This window comes from Odocoileus virginianus, chromosome 15, assembly GCF_023699985.2.
Source record: "Odocoileus virginianus isolate 20LAN1187 ecotype Illinois chromosome 15, Ovbor_1.2, whole genome shotgun sequence".
Taxonomy (NCBI): Eukaryota; Metazoa; Chordata; class Mammalia; order Artiodactyla; family Cervidae; genus Odocoileus; species Odocoileus virginianus.
In genome coordinates, this window is record NC_069688.1 from 60,810,750 (window position 1) to 60,824,901 (window position 14,152).

Sequence of the window (14,152 nt, forward strand, 5' to 3'; positions counted from 1 at the left end):
CGACTCTAGGCTGTCAGAGAAGGCTTGGGAGGGGGAGCTGGGTTCACACCCAAGGCAAAAGGGGGAGCAAGCCAGGAACAGGGGCTGTGCTGGGCTATCCAGGGGTCAAGAGGCATCAGTCACACAAGTCGGAACGTCAGAGAAGTTGCCGTCACCTTGACAGCACGTATGACCTAAACGTGAGAACAACACTGTACTGAAATCTGTAAACGGACAAGCAGCTAGAGTAATGGTACTATTTATTGACACGGCAAATGGAACATCTTTAACTCATAAGAACTAATACGCTTTGCGAAAAACCCTCGGTCCCTACCCTCATAAAAACTAAGATAAATTCCATGATGTTCAAGGCAAACATCAGCTCAGTTGCTCAGTCATGTCTGACTCTTTGTGGCCCCATGGACTGCATCCCTCCGAGCTCCTCTGTCCATGGGATTTTCCAGGAAAGAACACCGGAGTGGCTTGCCACTTCCTATTCCAGGGGATCTTCCCAAGCCTGGGATCAAACCCAGTCTCTGAACTGGCAGGCAGATTCTTTACTACTAGCGTCACCTGGAAAGCCCAACAATTAAACTAAAGAGAATTTATCAAAAACACCTGATGCTTTGGTTCAACTTTAGAAAACATCTGTACTATTCATACTCACTTGTCCAAGGGTACATTCACATTCTCCTAAGAAGTCATCATCGCTCAGCTCGATGGTTTTGTTGTCGATGTCATAAATCCCAAATTTCAATTTCTGAACCACTTCAAAGTAGTAATCAATAATAAATGTCTTGGAGAATTTGGGATTCAAGCAATTCTTAATCCTTTCTGTGCGCTCGACCTATATTCACCCCACCAAGACAAAAAAAGTTTCTTCAGATCAAAGGGGCATTTGTTTATTATCTTTATATCCTATATGTGACTAAATATTGGCATGACAGCTAAAAGAAGTGTCTATATGTATACGAAATATTTCACAATCAAGGACTAATTTGCCTGAAAAACTGCACTAACAGATGAGATGCTTTTATTTTTAACTTTTTAAATAAACTCTTCATATTGTCAAAAAAGCAATTCAGGTGGCTTTTCAGCTGCAAGTTTTTAATATTACCTCATACCACTGTTGACCGCTGGTATTCAAAAATAACACACACAAAGGGTCTGACTTTGACCCTATGTCTTTATCCAAAAGATTGTCACAGGAAATATTCAGCTCCACCTTTGTGACGCACTGGGCAGCCATCTCTCGAGCTGTGAGAAAAACAAAGAAATGAGTAAGCCAGGGAAATGGTGCCTTTAACCAGCACACGCATTTCTTGGGAATTCCCTCCAGGTTCAGTGGCTAGGACTCTGAGCTTTCACTTCCGGACCTGGTTTGATCCTGGTCAAGGAACTAAGACCCCGAAAGCTATGTGAAGCAGCCAAAAAAGAACAAAGAAAAAGGCACAGGCATTCTTAGTGAAACACCTAAATCCTTCAGACACACAGTCAGAACAGGACGACAGAGTGAACTTGCTGGAATAAGACTGTCGTCTGCGTCTCCAGGGGACCCAGATGTCTCAGACGTCCCCCACGACAATCACACTGCTTCCGCCAGACTATCTTGCTGGGATAAAACTCATTTTACTGTGTGACAATAAAATGCAGCTTTCAAGATGGCAAATAAGATATATGAATCTTATCATTTCCCTGTACGTTTTACCCTTCAGAAAAAGTCCAAGTAAAACCGTGACCTTTCACTTAAAGGCAAACATAGCCTGCTGCTACACACGAGACAGATTAAACCTCAACCTTAGTTTTATCTTTGTTTATTTGACAAGATACTGAGTGAGATACTTGCTGTTTTCGAGGAATTTTGGCTAAGACCCAGACTGGAGAATAAGAGACCCTCACGCAGCCCTCCACGGCTCTCTGCAGTGGACCTCACGCCCGCCGCGCCTGGAATCGCCCGGGGCGCTTTCCGAGCCCCTGAGGCTGGAGGCCGCACAGAGATGTCATCTGGCTGGTTCAGGGCGCAGCCTGGGCGCCGCTCCTTGGGTAATCTCCATGTGCAGACAGGCTGACCAACTACCGTCTACCCAGCACGCTCTGCTGCTTCAGTCGTGTCCAGCGTTTCACGGCACTATGGACCGCAGTCCGCCCGGCTCCCCTGTCCGTGGGGTTCTTCAGGCAAGGACGCTGCGGACGGTTGTCCCTCCTCCTCCAGGGGATCTTCCCGACCCAGGGATCGAACCAGCGTCCCCAGTGTGTCCTTCGTGACGGTGTGTGTCCATCGCTCAGGCGTGTGTCCGACTCTTCGCGACCGGTGGACTGTAGCCCGCCAAGCTTCTCTGCCGGTGGGATTCTCCGGGCAAGGATACTAGGAGTGGGCTGCCATTTCCTTCTGCAGGGGGTCTTCCCCACCCGGCGCTCGATCCCAGGTCTCCCACATTGCAGGGAGTCCCTTTAGGGTTTGATCCACCAGGGGAGCCCGGGTCACCGCAGCCTGCATCACCGGTGGTTTCTTTACTGCTGAACCACTGGGGAAGCCCGAGCAGCAAACGAGCACGGCTTCCCTTTCCTCGAGACTTGCTGATAAACGCTAGAGCTGGCCTCACGTTCACTCACCCCTGCTTGCCCCCACTCCCCGTCAGGATACAGAGAGGACTGGAGAGCGGGCGCAGCGGTGGGCGCTGGCCCTGAGACGCAGCGAGGTTCAGGGCGATCCCTTTCCTCCCTGAGCCAGGGGAATGAAAGGTATCAGAAGAGGAGGCGGGCATTGCACCCCCCAGCTGGAAGTCTAAAGCAAAGTGAAGCTTTCGGGTCCTGGCGGTAGAAAAGCACCCCCTCCCTTAGAGCTGCTGGCAACGTCCTTAGAATGTGGAGTGGTTCGTGCCCTTTGCGCTCCACTTTGAGCTGAAATGCTGAGAACACAGTAGAACAAATCTACTCATCGTCTTGTTACAGTCGAACGATTTCGGGGCTGTACAAAATGCGTGATCAGGTCTGAAGCAATAAGGATTCCTATGAAAAGGGGCTTCCCCGGTGGCCCTGGTGGTCAGGAATCCGCCTGCCAGTGGAGGAGACAGGAGACGGGGGTCGGATCCCCGGCTCAGGAAGGTGGCCTGGAAGAGAAAGCGGCACTGGTGGGTGCTAAGCTGCCTCAGTCGTGTCCAGCTCTTTGCGACCCTGTGGACTCTCAGGAGTCTCCAGGCAGGAACACTGGAGTGGGCTGCCTTGCCCTCCTCCAGGGGATCTTCCCGACCCAGGGATCAAGCCCGCATCTCCTGCACTGCGGGTGGATTCTTCTACTGCTGAGCCACTGATAACACTTATATGTAAAGTCAGTCTCATAGGAAAGAGACATCACACATCAGAAGAGTGTTATTTTTCCCTTAACAATGCTCACACGAGAGAGACAAAAGGAACGTGCAAGGCCCACCTGATTATTCAGTATTAATAACCCGCTGACAGCTACACTACCGCAATGTAGCCAGGACATGAATCTCCTCCATTAGCAGCGCTCCTCGCCCCGCCTGAAAATGACTCCAAATGCAGCATCATTTTTATCTAGAAACCCATTATGACTGAGTGGCAAATGGAAGAAATTACATAAACACACCGGTCTGAAACATTCTGAAAGTTTAACATTCATGAAAATGTTATTTTCATTTCCTTTCTAAGTAATTATCAAGCACAGAATAATTTTTATTCAATTATATTACAATGTTCAGCTTTTTAAAGAGCAATAGGCATTCTTTCACAATGGAAGAAAATGAAGCAGCTGTTTTGTATCCTTTAGTACGGAAAACAGGAGACGTGGCTGGGATAAGTGGTCAGGCAGAGGAAGGCAGGTACAATTAACGAGCAGGTCTGTGTCTTTCACTCCTCAAAAGAGCAGGATGACAGAGAAGATAGAAAGGGTCCCCAGGATTAGACAACGGCTTCTCTGATGCTCCAGATTGCTTACTGGGGAGTCATCTGGTTTCTAAATCCAAATAGATTTAGGTTTCTCCTAGAAAGCATCTCAGTCATTCTCCAAGTCACCCGAACTTTCCTGAATCAACACTATATAACACAGATCAGTCAAAGGAATGGAAAATTAAGGCCTAATACCTTAAGTAGGACCTGAGGTGTGAGATTTAAGGCATACGGTTTTCCCCACGCTCCAGTCTTTCTGCTCCCTCCTTTCCATCTTCCCTCAGCAGCAGAGTCTGCCTCCAACAACCCCAAACCTCTCCAGGGCGGAGGCGCGGCACCTGCCTTCACCCACAGTCATGACTTCAGGTCTTCCGTAGCGCTCCTCTGCCTACTGGAATAGTCTCCTGAGAGTCTTCCCACCGCCATCTTCCCTCAACTCACATCACGATTTTATCAATTCTGATGAAAAAATAATAATAATAACCATTACTGGCTGCCCAGGGCGTGCCCGAGTCCACTCAGTTCTGCCTGGAATTCTCGGCCGTTTGCCGCTGTCGCATCCTACCCAAACAGCTGTTTCTGAGAGTCGTGGGTTTGTGGCATGCTCAGCATATATTAGACACACTACAAAGTGTAGCGATTATTATTTTATTAAGTCCTCAAGTATTTCAGTTGGCTGTCTCAGCATTGGTGGCTTATTATTAAATAGTAAGACATAAAGCACCTTTTTCATCCTTGCTTATAAAGAACTGCTTGGACTAATAATACGAGAACCTCTGGGATTTACACAAAATGAATTTGCCAAAGGAGTCAGCTTTGACGCCAGGGAACTGCTAATTTTCCTAAATCCCCTTGGTAGAGTTTATTTATCTGAGCGACTGCAATAGTTGCATGCGGACCAGTGACAATCACACTGTTTGCCCTAAAGCCATCAGGAGGGAGGAGCCGGTGTCCACCCCCCAGAGCCTTTAGCACGCTTCAGTCTCTGGCTACAAAATGAGGAGCGGGTGAAAGCAGCTCAGCGGGGTCGACTCTGCCACCCCACGGACTGTAGCCCCGCCAGGCGCCTCTGTCCATGGGAGTGTCCAGACAAGAATCCTGGCGAGGGTTGCCGTTTCCTTCCCCAACAAAAAGAGGACTCTGGCAATACTAAAATGTCCTCAAAGGTTTCTCCTGGTTCCAGCATCATGACTCACTAATTGATACCCACAGTATGTCCTGCACGACCTCCTCTGAAAGGGAACCGGGGCTGCCCCGGGGCGGCGGGAAGGAGGCCCAGCAGCATCAGCAGTGCATGCCTACACATGGGCTCTCAGACTGCGTGACTCACAACAGCAACTGGGATCCCTGCCAAACACAGCGGGGAAAGGGTCAGATGGCAGTAAGTCCCAGAGCTGCCACCCTACCTGGAAGCCCCAGGTCAAACCAACAGATGGATATATTACGAGGTTACTATGTACCTCCTGCTGCTGCTGCTGCCGCCAAGTCGCTTCAGTCGTGTCCGACTCTGTGCGACCGTAGACGGCAGCCCACCAGGCTCCTCTGTCCCTGGGATTCTCCAGGCAAGAAGACTGGAGTGGGTTGCCGTTCCCTTCTCCAACTATATGGCTATCACTGTACTAAGGACAGGGGGCTGGGGGAGGGGGTGCTACAACAACAGAAGATCTTGGAGCTCATTAGAAGAATACTGGGCGACCCAGTCACTCAACACAGTATCTCCCATGTGCTCTAAATGCAGAGGATGGAGGGATGCAAAAACAGGACAAAATAAATACCTGGCTCTCTCTGTATACAAAGATACACAAAACCGTGGTTCAGACAGAGCAACAGAACACCTCAGAGGCTTTTAATCCTCAAAACTGAGGATTAAAACTATATTCCACTATAAAAGTATTTGCATTCATGCTGTCACTTGTTACTGGATTATTTTACCCCCTTAAAGTAGAGACTGGGGGAGCGGAGAAGGGAAGGACAGAGGGAAAGGAAAGACAGTTAACAATTCCATTCATCTGGATAATTTACAAGTTTGCTTTTTGCAGTTTTCAAAGTGCTTCCAAATAATATATTTTATTCTGTGCTCTACCAAAAAAAACCCTAGTGAATTGGCCAGGACAAGGAGTGCTAGTCTATGGTAAGAGGTCAGGACATCATAGCTGTAACTATAACAGTAAGCCTGCAAATAACTAGATTGCCTCTGAATATGTTGGTAATTTTTAGCACATTGTTAAGTTTTCAAAACAATGCATAGTATCCATTTTAAAAAACAAACTAATCCAAAAAGGTTAATTACCCTAGATAAACAAGTTAATAAGTGGCAAGGCCAAAGAAAGCACTTAGATTATGCCCCCCTCTTGCCAGAACGCCCTGAGGGCACCAAAGCCTCTAATTAATCATTATTTAATACAGCAGCAATATTCTCTAATTAATTTCCTTATGACTTTAGTTAGCGTGTCAAATGTAATATTCAGCTTGACACAACTTAATGAATAGGATCATACAAAATTACAAGATTAATATTTACACTATAACTATTACTATACTCTGAAACAAATGTAAACAGAATAACAGTAGCTTGCCAAAGACTGGGAAGAGCTGAAAGGTTTATATTCACATCATAGTGGTTTCTCTTCAAAACAGCCCACAAGACTATAAACTACTTCAGGCTAAGAAAGCGTGTTCTCTGTAAAGTCCCCACTCACGCAGAGCTACGTGGGGTCATGGGATCCCAGTGATCTCGGAGGGCACTGCTGGGCCACTTACGGCGGCAAAACTATTCTCAGAACACGCTGCACTTAACAGCCGAGACTCAGATCAAAAGACCCACAGTAAAGAAAAGTACACCAAGTCTGCCCAGTATTCAGAACACAGGGATGCCTGCATCTTTATTTAATCCTTGCCGTGGGATACTACGCATGGGGGTAGGGAATTAAGTACAGAAGCATAAAAACAGAGATAAGGGCACATGTTCCTTTCAGGGTGCCAAAGGAACCAAGAGGAGCTCGCCGGGACGGCACTTTTGTGCCAGCCACCCCGCAGGAGGGCCAGCGCTGCAGTCAGTTTCTCGAGGCCTCGGGTTTCTTTCAGTCGTGAAAGCTAAGAGTCGAGTCAATCACTTTAATTCCTAAGGCTTCTTGTTAACGTTCTACGATCCTAATTTAATGACAGTGAATAAGGCACTTGTTTAGAAACTGGTACTAAAGGAGTACCAGTTTGCTCCTTGGAAGGAAAGTTATGACCAACCTAGACAGCATATTAAAAAGCAGAGACATTACTTTGCCAGCAAAGGTCCGTCTAGTCAAGGCTATGGTTTTTCCAGTGGTCATGTATGGATGTGAGAGTTGGACTATAAAGAAAGCTGAGCACAGAAGAATTGATGTTTTTGAACTGTGGTGTTGGAGAAGACTTTTGAGAGTCCCTTGGACTGAAAGGCGATCCAACCAGTCCATCCTGAAGGAGATCAGTCCTGGATGTTCATTGGAAGGACTGATGCTGAAGCTGAAACTCTAGTACTTTGGTCACCTGATGTGAAGAGATGATTCACTGGCAAAGACCTTGATGTTGGAAAAGATTGAGGGCAGGAGGAGAAGGGGATGACAGAGGATGAGATGGTTGGATGGCATCACCAACTCAATGGACATGAGTTTGAGTAAACTCCAGGAGTTGGTAATGGACAGGGAGGCCTGGCATGCTGCAGTCCATGGGGTCACAGAGAGTCGGACACGATTGAGTGACTGAACTGGACTAAATGAGTTCCTACTCCTTTAAAAATAATTTTTCTAAATTTTTTTGAAGGGGGAACAGAAAATTTTAAGAACCAAGAAGAGAAAAAAAAGAAAAAAGATACAGGTTTCCAAACTCCGTTTCCCACTACTGAAAAAGCTATATCTGAAAAAATGTATATATTTAGATACTTTCCCACTGAAGGAGGTACCTTCACTTAAAATTGTTACTCAATTCCCCATCCCAAGATGACCTGAAAAAATAATCCACATCAACAAACAAAACAGAGGGCTCAGTCTATTAGGTACATGCAGCATAGTAAGGAAGTGAATTTTACTACCATCTACAGAATCTCAGATTATTAAACTCCAGTTCATATCATGGCAAGAATGAAGGAACCAGCTTTTGGCCACTGCTTGTTTTTTTAATGAACTTCCAGATTCTTCAATTATCCTGAAGAAAATCTAAATCAACACTATTGCTGATACCTGGACATGCAGAACTGGGGTCAGCAGAAGTTAATATGAAAGAGCTGTCACGTGATGCCTCTTTCTTTAAACTCAAGGAGTAAGTGCAGTTTTACCCTATCCAACCCACCACAAAGTGAGGAATCAGTTAAGGCCCCTTCCTTGATTTCTCTGGAAAATTCCTAAGATACACTGGCCTGATCTATCATTCAGTTTATTTACCGTGTGCTTCAGGTTATACTGCTTTACTAATCCCCTGGTTGCTGTACGCACATTTTAGAAATGTCACTGATTATTATACTTTCAAGCATATCAAATGAACAGTTCACCCTAAGTAGTGAGTGAAGTGTTAATAAAAGAAGTAATGATAACATCATATTGACTCAACCCTATAAAACATGCATCTTGGCAAAGTTAGCTACAGAGTATACATACCTTTCCCTACCTCCAGTGGATCTTCCTGATAGTTCGGTTAGTAAAGAATCCACCTGCAGTGCAGGAGACCCTGGTTTGATTCCTGGGTCAGGAAGATCCCCTGGAGAAGGGATAGGCTACCCACCACAGTATACTTGGGCTTCCCTTGTGGCTCAGCTGGTAAAGAATCCGCCTGCAATGCGGGAGACGTGGGTTTGATCCCTGGGTTGGGAAGATCCCCTGGAGAAGGGAAAGGCTACCCACTCCAGTATTCTGGCCTGGAGAATTCCACAGACTGTATAGTCCATGGGGTCACAAAGAGTCGGACTCAACTGAGCGACTTTCACTTTCACTTATACATACCTTACCTACTAAGTGAATCACCTTTTACCAAAACTGCTTTGATAAAAATCAGATCTGCATCACCTGGCAGAAAATTCCTGGATGCTCAACCGAAAATTTAAGGTCCCCTGGTAACTCCATGGTAAAGAGTCCGCCTGCTAATGCAGGAGATGTGAGTTTGATCCCTGGGTTGGGAAGATCCCCTGGAGAAGGAAATGACAACCCATTCCAATATTCTTACCTGGAGAATCCATGGACAGCGGAACCTGGCCGGCTACAGTCCAAGGGGTTGCAAAAGAGTCAGACACAACTTAGCAACTAAAAAGCAACAAAGACTCAGTAAAGCTGCTGGCCAGATATTCAGCACTCCTTGGATGTTATATTAAGGCACAGCAACCTACTGGAGTTCCTTGGGGTTCTCACTTCCCTCAGAGCATTTTAAAAACTGCCTACCTTCTTCAATCTCCCAGAGGCTGGACCAGCCATCAGAAGGTCTCACCCTTCATTTTACCCAATGATGCCCAATTCTGAAACCATGCTTTCTAAAACCTGGCTCCCTCATTTCTCCTCTTAGCTGGGCACGTGTACTATTTAATTAAGCAAGACACGTGTTTTCACACTTTAACACTACATGCTCCTCTCTCGTTCATGGTGAACAGTGATGATGAAAATTCTTTCCTCTTAGAGCTGCAACAACTACAGAGTTTAAAACCTTCATTGGTCCTCAAGGTTTAAAAGTTTGTAATGTTGAGAAAGGACTTGGGATGTTATACATTTCCTGATTTCAACAATATTCGTTTTCTGGATGCCAAGCACACACATTTCATCGGGTTTTAACTTTCTGGCCTACCACTTTCTATTTGCCAATCATGAAGAGTTTAATAGTGCTGTTCATTCACTCCACAGTCATTCAACAAATACAGACGCCTGTGTGTCAGACACTATTCTAAGGGATTAGGAGACAACAATGAACAAAGCAAAGATCCCTCCTCTCATGTGATTACGCTGTAGGGAGATATCCAGTGTGCTAGGTGAAGGTAAGTGCTAAAGACAGAAATAAAGCACAGAAGGGGAACAAGATTGCAGATGGGTGTAATATTTATATGTTTATCAACTTATTTTGACAACACCATTGAAAAAAACTTTTTAAATTTTTCCTTCTTTTTAAGAAAATCCTGATTGTACACTGTTTTTTTCGTTAAAGGTTTTTAGGGAAGATAACACCTTAAACTTGGAGTGTGGATGTTAGGTTGTAACTAACAAGCAGTGCGCTAGGAAAGGGTGTGATAAAGGTCCTGCCGGTGAAATAACACAAGAAGAGCTGGAGACCTGGGTTACTTCCCACACGGCTCGCTCAAAGGGTGTTCTTCTCTTGGACCTGGGATGCAGTCTCTGAAGAAACACTTTGTTCTTACAAGGTAATTTCCATATTTGCTTTCTGTTGAAATAACTGGAAATGTTAAACCTAACAGTTGTTTTTGTCTTATATAGCATCATATATATTTAGGTTGTATATTTTTATTGCTGTTGTTGTTTAGTTACTAAGTCACGTCCGACTCTTTGGTGAGCTCATGGACTGTAGCCCGCCAGGCTCCTCCATCCAGGGGATTTCTCAGGCAAGAACACTGGAGTGGATTGCCATTCCTTTGCCAGGGGATCTTCGCAACCCAGGGATCAAAGCCGCATCTCCTGTATTGACAGGTATATTTTTTTAAGCACTGAGTCACCAGGGAAGCCTGCTTTTTTTTTTTTTAATATAAAATAAGTCAAATACCAAGAAAGGTGGTGAGGGAGGGAAGACAGGTTTCTCCTTACAGTTTCAGATATCTATTTTAACATGTCCCATCTATCACCTTAGGGTCTAGAGATATCTATTTTAACATGTCCCATCTATCACCTTAGGGTCTAGAGATATCTATTTTAACATGTCCCATCTATCACCTTAGGGTATAGAGACACGGTAAACTAAATTCTCAGAATATTGAAGTAGCCTGGTGACAACACATATCGCAACCACACTTTTGCTTTGGTAATTTTCACAGGAACAAGACATAATACATCCACTTGGTACATCCAAGTGTACCATCCATTTCAAAATTGAAATTACACACATTTCAAAATTATTTGCTAAAATGAATATGTAGTATTTCCTTCTCTTTTCATGGGGAAACTGTGTTAGTATGCTAGCCATCTAATTTATATTGGTAAATTTGACTATCACATAGACTAATTTTAACATCTTTTTAAAAATTATGACTAAAATTACTAGAGCTAATCAATGAATACAGTAAAGTTGCAGGATATAAAATTAACACACAGAAATCTCTTGCATTCCTATACACTAACAATGAGAAAACAGAAAGAGAAATTAAGGAAATAAAAATTATGACTGCATACTCACGAGCTGTTCTATATTAAAAGAGTAAACAGTCTCTCCAAAAGAATCCCATTCTCTCCCCATTTCAGCTTCCAAATAGATTTAAATGAGAATAACTGGCTTAAATGTAGGTATAATCTTACTTAAATATATATAGTGGTGATCATTTTATAATGTAATGTATAAAAATATTGAATCACCGGTGCACCTAAAATTAACATAGTACTGTAGGTCAATTATACTTCAATTAAATAAATAAAATGTATATATGTCTGCCTTTGATCGTCATATTAGAAACTCAAATAATATAGTCAAATCAAATCTATGATACTTTACTTTTAGGTGTTAATTTAAACCTTCTTGGGCAACCTTTTACTAAACCTTCTACCAAATATTCTACTTAATTGTCTGGACTTTAACCAATTAGCAATCCTTATAAGGTAAGAAAGAACTGGAAGGGAAAATATTGGTGCGAAGGAAGCTGGCCTATAGGGTGAAGGTAATAATGGGTAAATTAAAGGAAAGGCCAGATTTGGACTCTTCAACTTGTTGAATGCCACCAACAGAAGTAGTATTAATCCTTGCTAAGAGATCTACCTAAAAGATCATGCTTTTGAGGCGCAATAGTAGCTAATCACAATTCCTTAAAGGTCAAGTGTTATTTAATCCAATTTCACATCATACACTAACTTTCCAGGTTTTGCTGACAGGCATATTTTCCAGTATAGTAAATCACTGGTTAAATAAAGTTTTGAAAAAAGAAAGAGAAAAGTAAATTATAATAATAACAGGGGGAAAAAAGATCACGGGACTCACCAGAAACAAAAGAGGGCAAGTAAACTATGCCTAAAGCGACACCAAGAACTGACAGGAGCTAGGCTGCAGTGTGAACTGGGTGCAGTATGAACCCACGCTACAGAGGAAATACTCAGGGGAATAGTGCTAGCGCGGTAAAGAGGATATACAAATTTGCAACACTTAGGCAGCCTTAAATTTAAGTGGAAATGAAGATCATTGTCTATAAAGTGTCCACAGCTATAGGTAAAATTAGGAGAGGTGTCCACTCATTTATCAACACTTAAAAGGCAAAAAGATGCTTTGTTTTCCCCAACCTAAACTCTCCTGTCCTTCTCCTTTCTTCAGGCGCTGGATCTGAGAGAAGAAATCCTGAAGGAGAACCGCACAGTTGACGGGGAGGTCGTGCCAGGCCCTGTCAAAATGCGCTCGCCCTCACAAGCGGGGAGCCTCAGCACGGCCCCGTCCCAGACACCCCTCAGAATGTTTGCAGCCCAGAGTGAGATGTGCTTTTCCAATTCATCAGCTATAATGAACTGCCTTTTAAAAACTTCTCATGAAAGCAAAAGAGCGGCCCTCGGCACCACAGATGAATCCATCGGCGTGCCCACACCTGCCAGCATCCGCGCCATCTGTCCTGGTTTCCGTTCTCATTCTTTTCTGCCCCCTCCACCTGTGCTCTCGGTCCACTCAAGTTGTGTCAGGCCCGGCTGGCAGCGCTCAGAGGTGCAGTTTGCTGTCCACAATTAATAACAGCAGGATATATGTTGCTATATATAGCTCACCACTATGTGCCAGACACTTTGCTAAGTGTGGTCCAAAAATGATCTTATTCAATCTTCATAACAACCTTATGACATAGGAGGTATTTTATCTCTATTTTACAAGTGCACAGACAGGCCCTAAAAGGCTAAGCAACCCGCCCAAGGTCATACAGCTAACAATTCTCAAAGAATAGATCTCAAACCTAGGTATCTATCTTACCCCAAAGAGTAATAATATTCTTCGTTGTTGTTTAGTCGCAAAGTCGTGTCTGACTCTTTTACGACCCCATGGACTGTAGCTAGCCAGGCTCCTCTGTCCATTGGATTTTTCCTAGCAAGAACACTGGAGTAGGTTGCCATTTCCTTTTTCAGAGGATCTTCCCAACCCAGGGATCGAACCCTTCTCTCCTGCATTAGCAAGCAGGATTCTCTACCACTGAGCCATCAGGAAACCCCAATAACGTTTTTTAACATTAAGCCATAAAGCCTGGGTGCAGAAATCATACAGATCTGAATTTCAGCTCTAATGCTACTACCACTTAACACTTGTGCAATTTTGGAAATGTATGCAATCTGAGTTTCCTCGAGTATGAAATGAAATAGCAGTACTACTTAAGCTGATGGCTTCGAGCACTACATGAGCTAACACACACGAAAGTTGTCCAGCAGGGTTTGTGCCGTCCTGTAAGCAGTACTCGGAGCACTCAATGCCGCTCTTCCTCCTACCTGATTAGCAGTTACAGAGGCAGCCACGAAAACATAATCCCGAGGATAAACAGAAAGTGTGGATCACAGGCAACGTCAGTGATAGGTTTGCTCGGTCTCCCAGAGGTTCTGGTAATGCAAAACAAACCTAACCGCACTTCCTCCACGCCCTCGGTGAGCCCAAAACACTAAACATCAGAAATTCGAAGCTGGAGCCGGAACTGGAGCCGCTAGGATACGCCTTCCCGCAGCCTCCTGCGTTACCCTCAGACGGAGTCACTTTTGTCCACCCCACGATCTGGAAGCTCCCCTAGGGTCCTCCGTTACCCAGGCGCGCCCCGCTCCCCCCGGTACTCAGGCAGCGCAGAGCCGGCCGCGAGTCGGCGTCTCTCCCCGGGCCGCAAGCCCACCACCCCGCCGGGGGAGGCTGGGGGGTCCCGGGCAACCGACGCTAAGCGCAGGCGGCGCCTCGCGGCCAGGAGGTGAGTCCGGAGCTCCGGCTGCCCCGGGAGACGCTGGGCAACTCTGGGCCTGGGCCGGTCTCCGACCGCGCGTCCAACGGCTGCAAAGGCCCCAGGCGCCCGGCCGAGCCAGGGCCGCGCGGAGCCCAGGATGCGCCCGCAGGGCGAGGACGGCCCGGCCCAGTCGCGCGGAGCCCGCGGGCCCGGCTCTCCCGACCTGGC

General features: G+C 45.4%; 1 protein-coding gene across 3 annotated transcripts in view; it reads right to left on the bottom strand.

Annotated features, from left to right (window-relative positions):
* CPNE3 (copine 3) overlaps positions 1-14,152 on the bottom strand; it is a 47,969-nt gene that overhangs the window by 33,620 nt on the left and 197 nt on the right. The window contains exons 2-4 of one of the 3 annotated variants that reach the window (XM_070477434.1): positions 4,081-4,344; positions 1,097-1,236; positions 647-826 (exon numbers count right to left, since the gene is read on the bottom strand). In XM_070477434.1, the coding sequence (XP_070333535.1) occupies positions 647-826; positions 1,097-1,228 (312 nt within the window). In that variant the 5' untranslated portion in view covers positions 1,229-1,236; positions 4,081-4,344. Of the gene's footprint in view, positions 1-646; positions 827-1,096; positions 1,237-4,080; positions 4,345-13,490; positions 13,786-14,152 lie in introns of those variants that run through there. The other 2 variants (XM_070477435.1, XM_070477433.1) reach the window with 2 other exon arrangements.